At 39.9% G+C, this 18,798-nt stretch overlaps 1 protein-coding gene and 1 non-coding gene across 5 annotated transcripts in view; both read right to left on the minus strand.

Moving 5' to 3' along the window:
* Positions 1–18,798, minus strand: part of KATNA1 (katanin catalytic subunit A1) — a 25,390-nt gene continuing 6,592 nt past the window's right edge. The window contains exons 1-12 of one of the 4 annotated variants that reach the window (XR_003959333.4): positions 17,988–18,127; positions 13,001–13,175; positions 12,126–12,283; positions 11,157–11,340; positions 9,195–9,316; positions 7,777–7,882; positions 7,285–7,443; positions 6,051–6,177; positions 4,418–4,552; positions 4,018–4,144; positions 2,870–3,395; positions 171–342 (exon numbers count right to left, since the gene is read on the minus strand). Coding sequence is in view for 3 of the 4 variants with exons in the window: in XM_030267994.4 (XP_030123854.1) it covers positions 144–342; positions 4,018–4,144; positions 4,418–4,552; positions 6,051–6,177; positions 7,285–7,443; positions 7,777–7,882; positions 9,195–9,316; positions 11,157–11,340; positions 12,126–12,283; positions 13,001–13,171 (1,488 nt within the window). In the remaining variant the exon portion in view is untranslated. Of the gene's footprint in view, positions 343–2,869; positions 3,396–4,017; positions 4,145–4,417; positions 4,553–6,050; positions 6,178–7,284; positions 7,444–7,776; positions 7,883–9,194; positions 9,317–11,156; positions 11,341–12,125; positions 12,284–13,000; positions 13,176–17,987; positions 18,128–18,798 lie in introns of those variants that run through there. The other 3 variants (XM_030267994.4, XM_030267993.4, XM_072926927.1) reach the window with 3 other exon arrangements.
* On the minus strand, positions 18,325–18,395 carry TRNAG-GCC (transfer RNA glycine (anticodon GCC)). Its single transcript has one exon. It is a non-coding gene; the product is annotated as a tRNA-Gly (tRNA).

The raw sequence follows: 18,798 nt of genomic DNA on the forward strand, positions 1-18,798 counted from the left end.
TTGCATTATAGAAAAAAATTTATTTAGACATCTGTTGCTCTTAAATTACAAAAGTTAAAAAGAGCACGCAGTGCACTGACACATCACCGATTACTTCTAAAGCTGTTTTAAGACATAAGGTGGTTTCTTCTACAGAAGACAACTCAACATGATCCAAACTCAACTATCCATTTCTCGTATTTCTCAATGTCTGCAGCAGAAACAGATTTAGAAACTTTCTTCAAAGCTATTTCAAAGTCTTCCATAGTTGTTGGCATGTGCATTTCATCTCGGGGAAGATTTCTGATTTCTTCTGGTGTCAAGCCTTCAATACGCCTCCTCATAGCCATCAATGATGCATCTCTAGTCAGGAGGGTAAGAAAATAAAATCGTTACTCAAATACAGGATGATGAGTTCAATTGTTTGAAAGGCTCAACACAGCATTCCAGTTAAGCTGCTGCATTCAAAAAGAGTCAATAAAGAACTGTAAACTTTTATGGGAAGATCTTCAAGTGCTTCTGCAACCTACAATACCACGCTATCCATAGTTTTCAAACACGGCATTATCCTCACCAAATATCTGAACAGCTATTATTGATAGGCTAGGCAAAAGAGGTAAAGACAATAGTTTACATATGGTTTAGCTGATGTCACTGCATGCCTATGATGTAGCTGCTGTTTATAGTATTTTTAAGCAGGAACAAGGCAATAACAATTTCACTCCTCCTAGATATAGAAGGAGTAGCTGGAGTGTTTTGAATACTTCCTGGTTTGAACAGGAATCCCACTTCAAAGGCAGAGGAGTCAACAGTATCTACCTCCAACCTGCACACTCAAGAGCTAAATGTTAAATAACAAAATCTGTTCTGTATGTAGCTCCTCAAACTTTGGGCCTTAATGAGCACTGAGTGCTATTACAAGTGTATCATTTTCTTTAGTGTTATGTTTGACTACATGTAGATTTCCAGCAGTAAATCTGGTAGAAGCAGATGATGACCTAGTGAGGTGATAATTATATAACACTGGAAGGCTGAATTCATTGTCACAGATCTTAAAATAACAAGAAAACACTGCTGATCTGCCTAGCAGTAAAAAAAAAAGATGGAAGTGTAATCTTAGTGATATCGCAACAGTACATTGTGTCATGTCAGAAGGTGAGAATCCAAAGAGAGAAAAACTTACACCTTGTCTTCCAGAAGGATTTAGAAAAATGGTTTGAGTATATTCTCTGTTTCAGTACCATCCCCTCCCACTAAAGGAAACCATAACTGTCAGACTTCAGGAATTTACTAAACAATTCACAGAATATTCCTGCTGGAAGCTGGAAGGGACCCACAAGGATCATCAAGTACAACTCCTAAATGAATGGCCTGTACAGGGATCAGACTCACAACCTTGATATTATTAGCACCATGCTGTGACCAACTGAGCTAATACTCAGTGTAAATTAACAAATTAAAATCTCTTAATACAGGAACTAAAATATCAGGACAACCAAAAGGTTGCCTTGTTGAACTCTATCTCAGCCAAGTATCACCATGCTTCGCTGTTACATCACCATTGGTAAACCACAAGCTACTGTTACACAGTGGGGTGAGGGGACATTCTATGCATCTAATTTGCTTCCAGACAGAAGTTAAAAAAAGCAGAAAGTCCAGCAAAAACAATCCAGCCAATCAACCAAGAAGCCCATCATACCTTAGCACACTGACAGAACTGAAGTGCAGCTGCCACCACTTCCTTTTGTGAAGTCATTTTATGAAAATGACAGTCCAGTATTCCAAACTGAACTCCTGGTGCTTTCTCAACTGCACTCTTGGTGCCTGGAGAAGCACCAAAGCTGTAGTGAAAACATAGGCAGCCACCCACTGTAAGACACAGCAGGGGCTAGTTCTGTTCTAAAGGCCTTTCAACATTGGCAGTCCGCCCAAAACAATGATTCAAAGTTAGATCATACTCACATCTAATCTGCAATTTGGATGTATTTTTTATTTCTGGAATTTTAAAATGAAGATTCATCTTCATTTCCCCATTGTTATATGCTAACTGCTAGGAACTCTCATCTCTGACTGGTTTTCACTCTGGCTCAGCAAACTTTGGACTTCACCTCAAATCCTTTAAGATAGGAGGGTAATTTCAGTAAACCACAGCTCTTGGTCCACTAATTCTTATGTTTTGCTTGTGTCACTAGCAAGGACTGTCACAGTATACAGGTTTGAACTTTACTCTGTTTACAGCCTGAAAGCCTGAACCATAAAAAAGCACTTTTAAATCATCCACATCTTTTTGTCTCAATGTAAATGAAACAATCATATCCAAGAGCTATTTCTCCTGACACTATGAACAAAGTGCAAATACTCAAGTTAACACGAGTACTTTCTTAGTGATTTCAAACCATGTACATCCAAATCTCAGTTCATCTGGATTTCTGCTTGCTGTCACCTCAGTCATCACTTCAGAGACTGCCAAAAATAGAAGATTCAGATGTTTCTTCATGTTTTTTTAATCTGTTTGCCTTTTTTTTTTTTTTGTTTAATAGTATTTGTACAAAGAGGCTTTGGTTAAAAAATCGAAAGTAATTGTGCACAACTACATACACACATAAAATTCACAAAAAATATTACAAGTATTTTAATTTCTAAAGTAAGTGTATTGATATTCAGTATAAAATTAATTACAAACAACAAACACTGAACAGACTGGAGGAGACAAACTGCAGGTAAAATGCACAAAGCAGCTGACCAAATAAACTCTTTCATACAACATGAACCTATTAGCACAAACTCCTTTCAAAGCAGAACCAAAGATCAAAAGAACACTAGAAATTCATCTCACAAACCTACAAATGAAACAAATCTCCACAACAGAGATTCAGAGCAACTAACATACCATTATTTTCCCAGACACTGCGCAAGGCTTGTTCAGGAAACTCTACTGAGGCTCCATACTTTTGGCTCAGCCTGCAGTGACCCTGCTGACAGAGCGTTTGGTGGCAGCTTTGTGTACAGGCTGCTTGCTTTCATCCCTGTGGGACAGCACATTGCCCTCTCAGCTGTGCTGACACGTGTCTGCAGAGCTGTGTCAGGAATCCAGGCAAGAAACGGATCTGAGTTTGAGGGAGTAGCCAGGAGGTGCTTTTACTCCAGCTCTCATCCTGCTCAAAGCTGACAGACTGGGCTGGAACAACTAAGAGCGCAAGCCTTGCCCTGCCACACTTCCGTGCCACCTCCAAAGCCTGAAAGCAGCGTTACACAGGTGCTCATCAGATGACAACAGCATCATCTCAAGCAGCTTCAGCTCTCTGTCCCGTACTGCAGGTCTCAGAGCTTGCCACTGCCACAGCTGTGCCGGTGCAAGTCTTGACGTAAACAGGACAACTGACACTTGTCTCTTAACAGATCAGTCCTCTCCTTCCCTTTCCAATTTTTCAAAGAAAATATAAGGGAAGAATTAGAAGATATTTTTAGTCAATTATTTCAGGAATCTAGGCTAGAGAATAGGCCACAAACAACTGTATGCCAACAGTACCGAGGAAACAGGGAAATGAAGGAGGCAGCAGAAAACTTTAGTCAGTCTCATTACAAAAACCAATGTGCTCAGTACACAGCTTGTACCATCACACCAGACTCCAACTTTTCCACGTCATGAAAGGAGAAAACTCCATGTTTTTACTTTAGTTATTCCTGCCTCTATCACTGTTGCCTCTCACAGGCAACAGAAATACAGATTTCTGCAGAAGTCATACAACCCAAGCAGAATGACTGCAACTCTACAAGTTAAAGTTAACCATCCTCTGGACTATCCTCATGCATAGAATTTAGTCTGTATGAAAGAAGGTGGAATTTTACCTAAATCACAGCTTATTAGATTAGTAGGTTGCAACTACTCTTCAAATGGAAATTTAGGTAAATATTAATGCAGTATTTCAACTTTTCCATTTTTATCCAATAACTTTAATCGTGTAAACTGGCTACCTTACAAACAGTCTTCCCAAATTTTGCAGCAGTAGTAACACAAATGATGCAATGTCAGCTTACCTGCATACATTGGTAATGTCTGCACCTGAATAACCTTCCATTTTCTCAGCTATGTTTGCAAGGTCAACATCATCAGCCAGTTCCAGCTCTCGCAGATTTATTTTCAGGAGTTCCTCTCTACCTTTGGCTAATCACAGAAAAGAAAATTGAGTCTGTACCATGTACTTTCTGAAGATAAGTAATAAATTGAAGGAGGATAAGAGGGAAGAATTAGTAAAAGGATGCTCTATTTGCTACAAGAGTAAATGGTCATGTTTAGATTTCAGCTGGTCCTGAATCCATAAGTGAATCTGCATAGACATATCAATTAGATTTTTAAACCAAATTACCAAAACTAAAGGAATGTTGATAAAATTTAGATTTTAGAAGTTTTAACTATCCTCTCCCCAATTCTTCATACCTGATGGTAAAGGAATGTAAATTCTCTTCTCTAGTCTCCGTCTTAGGGCTTCATCAATATCCCAAGGAAAATTAGTAGCAGCAAGTACCATGACCATCTTAGAAGGATCATCATTTTCAGTAGCCCCCCCAACACCTGCAGTAGAGAAAAGAGGAGGTAAAATATACATATGTTTTTTTGAAATTTCATGTACAGAGAAAACACTTCTGCAGTATTAAAGCAGAACTGTATTCTACTGCACTTTAATGAGCCCAAGCATAATAGAATCACCAAGCGCAACAGAGTTCGCTTTTTCATCTCTATGACAGCCTGCAAGCATAAATGGAAGCTTGGTTTAAAGAGCAGCAGGGGCACAGTGTTCTGCTCAGTCTAGGAAGTTCCTCTCTATCATGGCCAGAATGGTTTTACACCAGAGTTATTTGTACTTCTGCTCCAACAGTGGTTCAATTTTCACACCAACATCTTGTAGCAGCCTGTGAGGAAACAAAACAACGCCCAACACCATCACCAGACCAAAACCCAACATCTCCCACAGCATTCACCAACAGCCACACTAAAGCAGCATGACTCCTCTACAAGGTGTCTTCACTTCTGAAACCAGGCCAAAGGTTTCATATGTACAACAGGACAGTGCAAACTACTGAAGTGAATGTTTAAATTTGGTGGACTAAATCACAAGTTCTTACAGACAGATAGAACACCTCGGTTTCTAAACACTATGAATCTGCTACAACAGGAAGAAGGTAATTTTATTGAAGTTGCTACTCTCTGTATCTACTGTTTTTGCTTAGAACAGGATTGGGCTGTGGGGTAGCTGTTGTACCTAGTCTGCCTGAGAGTCTACATATAAAACAATTTATTAATGCCTAAGTAAAAGGATTCAAATAGTTCTTACTAATAAAATCAGATTGTATGCATACTTAATATGAAAACAGTATTAGAGCTCTGCTGCTCTTTAAATACAAAAATAAAAGGGTACCAACATCAGAGGAGGAGAAATAAATATGCAAATATTCTGACTCACAGAATTCCATCACAAATCAGTCCATAGATTAGCACTTCTCAGTAGTTCCTTTCTCTCCGCTCCTCAGAATATAAAATGGACGCCTCTATAGCAACTCTGCATTGTTACCTACTTTTGAACTTCATTGATTTGTGAAATTTTAGCCATATATCTGTAGTGAACTCAGTGTTTTGAAACGAAAGCTCTCCCAACCACTTCTATAAAACAGAAGATCTTCAATTGTTACTTGTATTTTTAGGAGAAAAAGAGATCCCAAAGAAGTTAAGTGTAATACTGCCTTTGAAGTTTAAATAGAAACAGGTAACAGTTCTTTTGAAGCACTTTTTACTTAATTTTGAAGAAGTGAGTGATATGCCAGGCAAAGACTGAGAGAAGCAGGTCTTTTGAAATATTGTATTTTCCACTGAATCTTCCTTATTCTGGGTCACTAATATAAAATCATAACTCAGAGACCAAAAGAATGTTAAATAATGTCATCTGTAGGTTTTAACCCCAATTTCATGTAAGGCTTTTGAAAAACTGCTTCTGAAGAATGAAGTTTTCAATTTTTTTTTTTTTGTCCCTCAAGTTTCCTCCCATCCAGCAGTTCCCAGTGAACAGGTTATTTACCATCCATTTGAACTAGCAGTTCTGCCTTCACACGTCGGCTGGCTTCATGCTCCTCCGAAGTTCCCCTGCGGCTACAGATGGAGTCTATCTCATCAATAAATATGGTTGTTGGGGCATAAAATCGAGCCTGAAGAAAGCAAAAGATAAACCAGAATCTGAAATAGCAGTTCACTCCCACTTAAGAAGTAGCAGCATATTCAGAGCAGAGCAATGATGCATTTACCTCAGCTTCTAGGTATCAAAGGATCCCCACCCTTCCCTCTCTTGGACCCCAGCACTCAGGTACAGAGCAGCTGTGCATTCATTCACAGCCTTTGGGTAGAAGGGCTTTTGGCAAAGTCCCGTAGCTGTTAGGGCTATAAATAAACATTTCATGAGCTATAGGCAGTTTCCCACATTAGGAGAAACATTTAAAACTGTGAAAGTCATCACAGAATGCTTGAATAATATTTCAGTTAAAGCTAGGATGGATGTTAAGCTGGGACATCATGACATGGAACCTGTCCAAGAGATATGTCAACTGCAAAGTAACTGACATTTTGGAAAACAAGAGCATTTAAAGACAAGGATCCAGGATAATAAAAGCTATTGTATTAGAGCAGTTGAAATGCTGCTCATTGTGTTATCTGCATTTTTGACCAATCACATTAATGAGCTGATATCCTGCCTAACAAACTATAATGTAAAAGATTTATTTCCTGCCTTTTCTGATTACTGTAATTGTAACTCTGCTGTCCCCTTCAGTACTGGGCAAACACAGCACACACATCTGGCAACACAGGTAAAAAAAAGACAGCTATTTCCTGAATATTATTTCAAGTATTATGTGCTCTGAAGCCAACTACAGTTTGGAAGGCCATTTCTTTTAACCACAAACATAAAACCACCCACAAAAACAACAAAACACACAGCCTAAATGGGGTTCTCACCCAGAAAGCAATTAATGCCATCCCTAGATAGCCATTCAACTATGTTCCACAGCACTCACCAGCTTATAGTAAGCTATCTCTAATGTAGCAAGCTAACCCCAAAAATAAAAAACAACCTATTTTTCAGCCTTTATAAATCCATTTAGGAATAATCTTGAAATGCAAACGGACAAATGAGAAATGCCCCAAGCATTTGAAGTTTGGAGAGTTGTTTATGTATGCTATAAGTTTGAAACCTTGGTAAGGTTTCACTGTTCCAGAGGTGATTCTACTTCATTATCTTCGTGTTCAGAAACTTAAATCACCATTTCAAACAGCAGACGAACAAGTTTCTCAGATTCTCCTCGGTATTTTGAGGTAAGTGTGGAAGAAGAAACGTTGAAAAAAGTTGTCTTGCATTCAGTGGCTACAGCTTTTGCTAGGAGAGTCTTTCCAGTACCAGGAGGACCAACCATCAGCACACCCTATAAAAATGAAAAAGAGCCACTTTTAGGACAGGAATCAAAACAGAGGATTTTACAGTTTATTTAGTGTAATAGTACTACGGGATGTAAATTTTCCCTTGAAAAGTTATTCAAAGGTAAGTAATGAGTATCATGGCTTACTCACAAACACCTAGCTGAAGACAGTGTGCAGGTATCTGGCTGACATATTTATTTTGTTGTTATTTACAATAAATCTTGTTACTAAAATGCAGGAAGAATTTATTTAAACTGTAAAACATTTGAAATTTCTTGTTCTGCCAAGATCCAATCTCAAAATCCTACTTATGATCGCAGGAGCAGATTTTTCCATACCTTCCAGGGTCTTCTAATCCCCTTGAAAAACTCTGGCATCCACATTGGTAAAACTACAGCTTCCTTAAGCAGCTTTTTGGCTTCTACTAAATCAGCAATGTCATCCCTGACAAGAAATAGAAAGTTGTTTGACAGATTCAGACAGGAGGCAAAAGAATCACTCCACAGCTCAAAAAACTGCACAATTAAACTTATTGCTATGCACTGGTTCTCCCATAAATCTAATTTGTTTTCCGGAATTGTTTACATTCTAGTGGCAAAAGCTGTATCAGCTACAATTGGCATCTGCCTGGCAGACTCCAGATGGATGCAAAAGCAAAAAAACCCTACAAACTATTTCACTAGAGCACCACTGTCAGTATTCAGAGAAAGGCAAGGAGAAGAAAGCAGGTTGGTTAAACTTAAGTCTAACTACCAATTATGCTCTTGTTTTGCTGAGAGGTTGGATGTCCCTGAAACATTAAATACCATTCTTTCATTGTCACAAGAACAACTTGCTGAAGACTAGTAAATGGAGTGGAATTAAACAGAATGTTTAGAATTCTTTTTCAGAGTTATAAAAGTATTAATTCTTAGATACCTTACAGGTTGGTTTTATTTCCTTGAAAGTAACTTTCAGGGCATTCCTCTTATCAGCAGGTACCCAAGTAATATTTTGGTTTCAGAACAAATCTATATGAAGAACTAGTTTAAAATCTGAAGTCGAAATTTAAGATTTGATATAAAAACCAAAACATATATTTAAATATTAAACTGAAATACAAGGCAGTTGCATGCACACAAAGTGTTCTGTGGGACTGTTTGGTTTTTTTTAAAGCCTACTTTATTTGCCAGAAGATTTTTGCTCATTAAATCCTCACAAAACCACCTAAGCTTGGAAATATTTGGAACACAAAACAAGCTTTATATAAGGTTTCATATTTAACACGTTTATACAAAGGTACTGGCACGGGGTTATATTTTATACTAATGGCCACATTACATCCAGCAACATTTCAAAGGGTTCCTACATTGACATAGCTTCTTTTTTAATCAGTTTTCTGTGTTGATATGCCTCAGAGTAGCAAGACAGATTTTCAAATGAAGAGACACTGACAGAAATGAGAAACTTTTACATTGCAAAAGAATATCTCAAAAATTAGTACTAGGACTCTCACAAAATTTTGAGAAGCTTTAGATGATCTTTAAAAGTCCATCCAGCCCAAACTATGATATGAATCTATGTGTGGAAAAAAATATTTTGAGCTCCAGAAGTATTCAACTACATAAAAAGTTAAGCTGCCTATTTAAAATCAGTAAGGAAAACGTGTATGTATTTTTTATATGTGTACATATCTGTTAAAATAATTAATTCTTGCCATATCATGTGAGAGGAAACAAAAACAACTCAAGAGACTAGCAGCAGTACTCAAACTTACCATCGGATGTTGGGATTCTGAGAAATTATATCTCTTTCCAAAGCTTCTACTAAATCTTTATCATATCCAGTACTATCAAATTTCTTTGGTTCAGACTCTGAAATCTCAGATGTGGATTTGTTCTACATATAAAGGATATAACAGTGTAAATACATAACAATGGTCATGCTACTAATGAATTTTTACAAGTCCACAACAGCATCATACTTTTAGAAGGTGGCAACATAAACCAGCATGAAAATTATGAAGTATCCATATTACAGCTGCACTGCAGGATGAATCGCTGTGTTTCACACAGATTTCTCTACTGCCCTAGTTCCATTTCCTTCTCTCCAAAGCCAGCATATTGTACTGATGCAGTTTCTTTGCTTTGGTACCTAACCAAAACTGCATACACCTATCCCAGTGTAAGAGTTTCTGCCTCTTCTCTCAAAGAAATCTGAAACTATCCAAGACACAACAGGGGGAAATTGTGTGCAAGACTGGACCACAGAGTGTCACACAGAGTATCTCAAATTCTCTAAGTGTCATAAATATGTCATGTATGTGGGACACAAAAACAATTTAAGCATGACTTCCATATGTAGAATGAGCAATGGTGATCTGCAGGAAGACCACAGGGGTAAAACCAGAGCTAATTAACTGATACAGAAGCATGGACATGAACAGCAGAGAAGCAGCTCTGCAGCAGAGTCGAAGCAAAGAAGTTACATAGCTGAAAGGGCTCAAACAGCAGAGACCATGCAACTGAAAGGAAATAAAATCCACTAGACATACCCTGGTTTTATACATTTAACAGCAAGCACTGGTGATGACAGAACAACTGTAAAAGAGAAAAAGAGACCTATCCTGTCTCTCTGTGGGTATATTCTGATAGAGCGAGGATTATCACTCATAGGCAATCTAATTTAGCTCCTAATAAAAGTAGTAGCTTATACAGCTAAACAATTCCATCCTTGTAGATTATACTACTTCCACAGGCCATGACACCTTATCACAACTTAAGGTTGCTGAAGCTAACAAACTATTGCATGGATATTTGATTTATTTAGACCCTGGAAAACTATGAATCTGCTGTTTTCCATATGGTCTCTTACCTTGGTCACCTGCTAAATTTATGGAGACCAGAGCACAAAGCAAAAATTAAAGAACTCTGATCACCAAGAACTGATCATCGTTCAAGTATGCTGGGGTTTTTTTTGTTTACAACTGAAGAGAGTATGTGGCTAGCAACACAGCTTAAAAGAAAAAAAATAAACAAAAAAAAAGTCAAGGGTCTCATTTAAGGAATAATTAAATCTTGATATGCTTTGGAAGAGGCAAGTCAATCTTGCTTTAAATTATACTCAAAGCAATTACATCACAAAGACGTTCCATGTGAATGAGCTCCACTGGGCTCTATGTCCAGTGAGAAATTCAGTGATATCACTTTAAACAACTGCCTTCAAGTTGCAGGATCAGAGAATGAGTCAGGCTGGAACAGACCGAGCACATGGCACAGGACTGTGTGCAGAAGGTTCTTGAGTATCTCCAGTGAGGGAGACTCCACAACCCCTCTGGACAATCTGTTCCAGTGTGTGGTTACCCACACAGTAGAAAAGTACTTCCTCATCTTCAGGCGGAACTTCCTGTGCATCAGTTTCTGCCTGTTGCCTCTTGACCTTTTGCTTGGAACCACCAAGAAGAGCCTGGAAACATCCTCTTGGCATACACCTTCAGAGACATTTACCAGATCCCAACTTCCCAGAGCAATTGTTTGTTTCTAATTAATCCATAACCAACACTGTGCACGAAGAAAAGACACCTTACAAGGTGAGATTCAAATCAGCACGCTGACATGAACAGAAGAAACATTTTATAGGCATGTCATTTTCTAGTACGCTTTATAATACATTTTATCCTTTCAATAGTAAAAAAGCACAACTGAGCTTCTCAACACCATGAAGTTATTTTCAAGTTTACCTTTTCCTCTTTTCCTTTATTTTGCTGATCCTTTTTTTCCCGGCTGCGGACTGCCTTGCCTTTATCATTGGGGTTCCGGGAGGAGGGACGGTGAGAGCCTCTGACAGCTGCACTCACACGATTATTGTGGCCTCTGCAATCACTGCACGGAGCAGACTGACGCTTCCTGGGTCCTGGCGAAGGTCTAATTAGTTGTAACATATGCAAAAAGCCTCAGTGTAAAGCCACTGGTGAGCACCACACAACCAAATCAACTGGTTACAAACTGCTCAAGATAAAAATCTGTATGTCAGAAACAAGACAGATACTTTCAGATAATGACTAAAAATCCATTTTCCCTGTGCCACAAGCTCAGGATCCACCTGCTTAAAATAAGTGCCTTGCTTTGTATATTTCATCAGTAGAAGTAAAATGGAGCTCAAAAAAATTAACAAACAAACAATAATTTGACAATACAGTTAAAGTAATCTAATAGTCACTTTCTGTTAAAATGCAGAGTTCTGTGCCTGCTTTGCAAGTACTCCTGTCCCCTCCCTCATGCTACCACTGGCATGTGTTAGAACCTCCGGTGCACCTGGTCAGATAGCTACTCAAAAAAAAAAAAGGCAAAAAAACCAAACAAAAACCACTAGACACACAGAACAATATCTTTAGCATCCTGAACCAGCTAATTAATGCCAACAGAGACAAAAGTGAAATAAAAACTCAAAACCAAAAACCAAACAAGGCAGGCAACAGTGTGTGGGGGGAAGAACCTTGAAATTAGTCAGGACTATGTAAGATAAAACCCCAGAACATTCACCTGACACCTCCTTCACCACAAATGGTGTCAAGCTGCTGGTGTGAGTGTTACACATCTAAGCTCAAGAACAAAAATTGCACCACAACAGGTTGAAGCTGTTCAAGGCTGAAGCCAAAGCATACTTTGTCCTGATAAATATTAATTTAGGTCTTCAGGTTTCCTCTTACCTACGTTCAGCAGGTACTGGCAAAGACCAGACTTCTGCATCATGAGCTGGTAATTCTTGTTGTGAGGCTTTCAATGGAGTATTGTCTAGTTTAAAACTCTCCAGTGTTTTCATTATATCTTTCACATGCTTAGCTTCCACACTTATCTCCTGCCAAACCTGATTTTAAAAATAGGTAGATTAAGCACACTGGAAATAAGTTTGTAACAGTCCTCTGTTCAAGCCCATGAAATGCCTGGATGGATTCCACAGGGTTTAATAAGCTACCTAATTCTACTTCAGTAAACAAGAATTACACACATTAGATATTAAAGAGGTTTTTCTGCCTTCCTCAGCACATTTAAAGAACAAACAAAGAGATTTTGGATTTAATATCAAAGAGACTTTTTTTTAACAAATTTTGCAGATTAAACAGGTATGACAGAACCTAACAGACTAAATATCAATCAAAACTATCAACCTAATAGGCAGAATATCAATTTAAAAAAAAAAAAAAGAGTTTTTTTTGTTGAAGACAAATTATCAACTTGCTGTTAAGGACCTTAGTCCCACTAAAACATTGAGGGAAATAAGACCCTAAAGATACCAGGTGAAAAAACTTGAACATAACAGGGGTACTCATCAGCATATCTGTCAGGGCAGACATTGCACTTGCTCCTCAGAGCCATGTTCCATTGACTGTTCTGCCACTGTCAGACAAAAAAGTCATCAAGATGACTTAAACAAGTCTATATAACAAAAAATAAGCCTATATATAACAACACTACTTTATGAGATAACGGGGTAAGTATTTTTATATTTTTGTTTGCAATAAGATAAAAATTCTTGCTACTTCAATGCTTTTCCCTCAATATGTCCCAGAAAAGTGCTATTTACCTGCTGCCATTTCTGCTGCAGGTAGGTATCTCTCACAGAGTACAGATACTTATTCATTTGGTCAAGAACTCCCTGGTAGTAGACCATTGCAGAGTCGTAATTTCCCAGTAAGGCATATTCACGGGCCAACTTCACATTTTCAATGATCATAACAAGGCTCATGTTCAACATGAAGCTGAAAAAAAAAATAGGAAATATTAAGGAAGGAAAAAAACCAACCGAGGACGGAAACAATTTTTTGCAAGTATTTTCATATGCTTATTATCTCATTTGGCATATTAAAACATAGAAGCTGAGAAAACACTGGTTACAAAAAAAAAGGCCTAAAATGAATGTCATACATATAAAAAGAGAATTGATATTCTATTAGTAAAAATTTAGCTTTTCATGTTACAGCTTTGTTTCTTGTCATGGATATTCTGCCAAAAAGCCCATGTAAGATATACAAATTTAAATGCATTATTACAAGTCATAGTTGCATACTCTCCTTACATCTTTATTCTACTGAAGATAAATTAGTATTTTACTGTGCCTGGCCTGTCTTGTGTGGTTTTAAAAAAGACCTCAAAAATACCAAACAAGCAATAAACCAAAGCCCTTCTTCCTAATGCATTGTTTCCTTAATTTTTTTTTTCCTTAACATTGCATGCATGAAAAGTTTTAATAGTTTGATTTTGCTTTGTGGAAAACACTATTCTTCCATTAGCTTGATTTTACAATTCTTCAGTTTTATTTATTGTTTCTTTGAAACAAATATCCACCTTCCATGCCCAGCTTGCACCTTCCTATCACCTTCATTCTTACACCTACAAAGAAACCCCTGAAAAACATCAAGGCTGTTAAAGCTATCACTGAAAGGTAAGCAAAAGCCACAATCAAACCCTTGGTATGTAACCACCCATTTTATTTAATGCATTTTTCAAACCATGCATTTTTTTCCCTGTCAGTGGTGCTTGTTTGTGGTTTTTTGGAGCAAACATCATAGACTGTGACCACTTCCACTTTGCAGCACTAACAGAATCTGTGCTTTTAGATTAGAATAGCACGGAAGTATTACTTATACAAGCACAGCAGAAGTAGAAGCAGTAGAAGTAGGCTCATTCTTTATAATGCTATTGTCCATGGAGCAGTTCTCCCACATTATCAGTGTCTTACACATCCCAGCCACTTCTTCTCTAAAACAGTTGTGCTGTTCCCCACTTTTCTTATCTCTTACATACCAAGAATTTCCCCGCTCTCCTCATAATTTCCTAACAAAGCACAGAAAACACTGAAATCAGCAAAAAACCACACCAGCAGGAGAGTCATCCTGCTCTCTTTGGTACCTGTACCAGTGCCAGGAAGAAGCAACTGCAGACAAGCCAACTCCAGCTAAGCCCTGGGATGAAGCATACTTGATACAGATCAACTATTTAAAGAATGTAAGAGGCACTAAATTCACATGCGCAATAAAACAGACTTAGGGCTGAATATATTTCAAGACCAGATCAGGGTCGAGCTCAGACACATCATCACAGGTTTCAGAAGCCACTCTTTGCACACACCTGCCAACCTATTGCTAAAATGTGAGCTTTCCATCGTAAAGAGGGGCTGTTAAGTACAAATCAAACATTTTAGGGCTTTCATTCATTTTTCTGTCCCCTTCCCAAGTAGTCTGATGCACAGAAACACAGCTCAGGCATTCCTGAGCCAACATCCTCTTCTTTATTTGCTTCCCTCCTCTTCCTTCCCCAGCTGACATTAGAGCAAATAGCTGCTGTCGAAATTTTCAATCCAGATGAGCAAAACTGTGGCAGCAGCAGAGCTGAAGACAGGCCTCCATGAGCCCACACCCATCCCTGCAGAGGGGACCCGTGGGGTGAGCAGAGAACCTGCTATCACAGAACCTACACGGTGTAATCTCACTCCAGCCAGACACTCACTCGCCCAGCTGGCCATGATGTCTACAAGCTGATACAGTTAATGTGACCACCAACTACAAAGATTAACATATCCCAAGCTAATTAGGCTTTGGAGACACAGTTTGGCTTGGGAGTTTTGTTGGTTTTAACTTCAGAATAAAGAGCCTGAAGATGTTTGTCAACTGGTGTATGGATCATCACACAGATGTTAACAAAGTTTTCCCTGCTGTATTTAGGAGCGAGCTTTTCCACTCCTGCTCATCCTACCAGATACACCTGTTTGCCTGTCCTGAGAATTCAAACCGATGACTAACACTACTGAAATCACGAGTGGAGCAAGATGCTAATAGACATTTTAAAAATCAAGTAATAGCAAGTTACTAAAACCAAACTAGACTTTTAAATACAGAGGGAAGTCATAGGTAACTTTTTTCACTGAATGCTGTAGAGCAATCCAAGCAGAACAGCAACTTTATGTACACAGAAAAAGAAAAGTTTTTAAGAATAGTTTTCATCTGGAAATGTGAAAATAACTAGAATTAGAAAAAAAAAAAAACAACAAAACTAAAGAGGCTAAGTCAGAAATGTATGAAAGCTTGGGACCAAAAGGTCTGCACATAATAAAAATAGTCAATGACATTTTCAGGTTAGAAAGGGCAGAGAATACAAGGCTAGAAAGAATAAACAGATATGTAAGCAGACTAAGCTAGCAACTCATGGGAAGAAACAAAAGAAGGAAGAAGGTGCTCACTCAAGCTTATACTATTGGAATCTACCTGTCTCATCAGTGCTACTGAAAATGCAAGATAATTCGGCTTAAACTAGAAAACCAATTTAATTTGTTGCCTCATCTTGACTCATGAGTGCAAAAGAGCTTTTGAAGTGGCTTCCAAATATAAGGCTCTTGAATACAAGTGAGGCAGAAAAAGCTGCTGGCTCTGCTTATATCTGGACATGCCACTGCTGCTGCCACGACTTCAGGCAGTGTCAGAGCTGATACACTAATGAGTCGATGGGTCTGCTGCACTTGTAAGTGAAGATGGTAAAGAAGCTCTAAGGGGGGAAAAAGAAGAGTTAGAGTACTAATCTGAAAGTAGACTGAAGTTTGTGGCAAAAGGTGACAATATACTGGGGCAGTACAGCAGGGTGGAGGACATGGGAGAAGCATGACTACACACAGAGTTAAACCAGAAGGGATTAAAACTCTCAAAAACTAATCCTGCACTACTTAATAATTCTTAAAGTATTTAATTAGCAATATCACATGTGTTTACAAATACTTGGTGCTATCACGTAACAGGATGTCAAAGCAGCAGGTCTGCACTTATCAGCCACAACCTTTTCATGAATCATGACCAGTGAAGTTATCTAAGTTCCAACAGCCGCTGAAACAGTGAAGAGCTCATAAAGTTTACAGTGAACAGGATACAAGGAAAATAACCTATGGACTTTGTCTTCCAAGTTTAATTCTTCACTGTGTACAAACACACAGACTTCACAAGAATAATCACTCTTCACACCAGCTGTGAGTATTAAGGTTGTCTGAAATTAACCCATCTCTAGTTACAAAATACATTTTATCATTTGCTCCAAGGACCTAAAATATTTCTAGAGTATAGAACAGCCAAGTCCAGCAAGGGCTGAACCTAACAAAAGTTCAATATCCCAACAGCTTGTGAGAATGAGGTTTTGGAACTTATTTTTGTATTTCATTTGAAAGATACCAGTCTAACCATTATCAAGAAAACCTTGGGGATACTTCATGTATTCCATAACAACTTCATGAAATCATCAGTGGAAATTACCGTAAGTAATTTCTGCTCACAGTCATATGTCAAAATCCAGGAACACTGCATCAAAGAAGTCACCCAAACTTTAAAAAATAAAATAAGAGATTGACTGATAGTGTGTCAATTACTGCGGTAGACCAGCTGACTGGAAGGCATGAACCATATGGGGAAAATACTTTCAAGGAGTTCTTTGCTCCAACCTTAATGTCTGGACTAAGCCAGAGCCTGAATTTTGGCAGAGTGCACATGTTTCCATTATTTCAGCCTGCTATACCGGCTCTGACATCAAAGCAACCCTGTAATATTTGCAAAGTTCCCTTGGCAAGCCAGAGGAGAAAAAAAAACACCCCATAGTAACAGCTTTCAGGAATCAGTTTTTAGTGATGACACAATGGCCTGCATCACCTCCAAGTTCCCTTCCACCTTTAATACTCTTCTTCATAACATCCATGGCCAGTAACATTTGGTATCAACAAGTGACTGAGTTGATTACTTGGGAAGGAGAGCTGCCAGACTTACTGGATACTAAACAGAATGGTTCTCACGCAGTTGCGGTATTTAACAGTAACAGTTAGCAGAAGAACCACCAGCAGCCACAAACCTAAGTATGGCTGGCAGTTTGTGGAAAATAAAAAACATTTAAAAATCAATCACTCGGTAGAGATACATGGGTGGCATTTCATTTTATGTTTTCCAGGCTAAGCCTTTCAGAAGGCTTTATTAAACAGGCTTCTCCCCACTTCATAGGGGCTGGCATTCTTTTTGGCGATCAATGTTAAATTAACAAATTTCTCTGGACGTTTAGAGAGGTCCGCGGCTGAACAGGTATCTGAAATTGCTGCCTACAGCTTCTGTCTGGAAAGAAAACTTGCATCGCCGCAGATTACTGCACATTAACAAACCAGCCCACAACACCAAAACAGGTGGAGGGCGAAGGGAGACCGGCCCAGCGCTCCGTGCCCGGGCCGGTGCCAGCAGCCCCGGGAGTGCAGCCGGGCGGGCTGCGGGGCCGGGAGCGCCGGCCGCACACCCGCGGGCAGCGGCAGCCCCGGGCAGAGCGGCGCCGAGCACGTGTGAGCCACAGCCCCGACAGAACGAGCTCCGTGGTCACGGCTGTCGCCACAGCAGTCCCCGCGGCCCCTCGCCCTCCGGCCGCGGGCAGAGCAGCCGGAGCCCGCCCGTGCCCGGGAACCCTCAGGGTGCCTCGCCACGCGGGGCGCGGCCATCGCCCGCCGGCCCGGGCCCGCCTGTCCCTGCGGCCCGGCCGGACCCCGCGGGCCCCTCCCGCTCACTTACTCCTCTCCGGAGCTCGCACCCGCGGCGGCGGCAGCAGCTCACGGCGGCACCAGCCACGACCCCTCCACTTCTTCCGCCCCCTTCCTCTCGCAGCTCCACTGGCCCCGCCCCGGCCCTGCCCTCCACCTCCCGCCGCCGCCGCCGGCAATTTTTGAAGGCAAATCCGGCTGCGTCACTTCCAGCCTGGTAGGACGGGGGACACAGTCCACCCAGCCGGACCGACAAGGAGTTGGTTTACGTTTGAGCGTTATAACTAAGAGCGAAGAGCTGCTTTGGTTTTAAATTATAAAGGGTAGCGGGGAAAGAAGAAAGAAAAAAAAAAACAAAAAAGAGCAACTGCATTGGCCGGGAATCGAACCCGGGCCTCCCGCGTGGCAGGCGAGAATTCTACCACTGAACCACCAATGCTTGTGCGATGAATAGTCCCTGCCTTCATAACTCAAAGGTGACAAACACAAATTTCCTTCCCCACAGCACTTGAGATCCCGCCCCGGTGGCCGATGGCTTGCTTCCCTTTAGCTATTTAGCTATTGCTTCCCTATTAACTATATGTGAGTTTCGCCGAGTGAACAGCAAGCAAGCACATCTACATGTTCTTTGCTTGTGACTTGTCTGCACCTCTTCAAACTTTCATAGATGGTGTTGTTCTGGGGAAGAAAACGTGTCTAAGAGTGCTGAGGAAAACCTGCTGCCGAGCGAGTGGAGTCAGACCAGAAAACCGCCCTTAAGTATCCTTGATGGAGCAGTACCTCGGCACCTGTCTAAAGAGACTCAGCTGCTTAGCAACAAAGAGGATCTAAAGGTTGAGCAC

The sequence above is a fragment of the Taeniopygia guttata genome, chromosome 3, assembly GCF_048771995.1.
Source record: "Taeniopygia guttata chromosome 3, bTaeGut7.mat, whole genome shotgun sequence".
Classification (NCBI taxonomy): Eukaryota; Metazoa; Chordata; class Aves; order Passeriformes; family Estrildidae; genus Taeniopygia; species Taeniopygia guttata.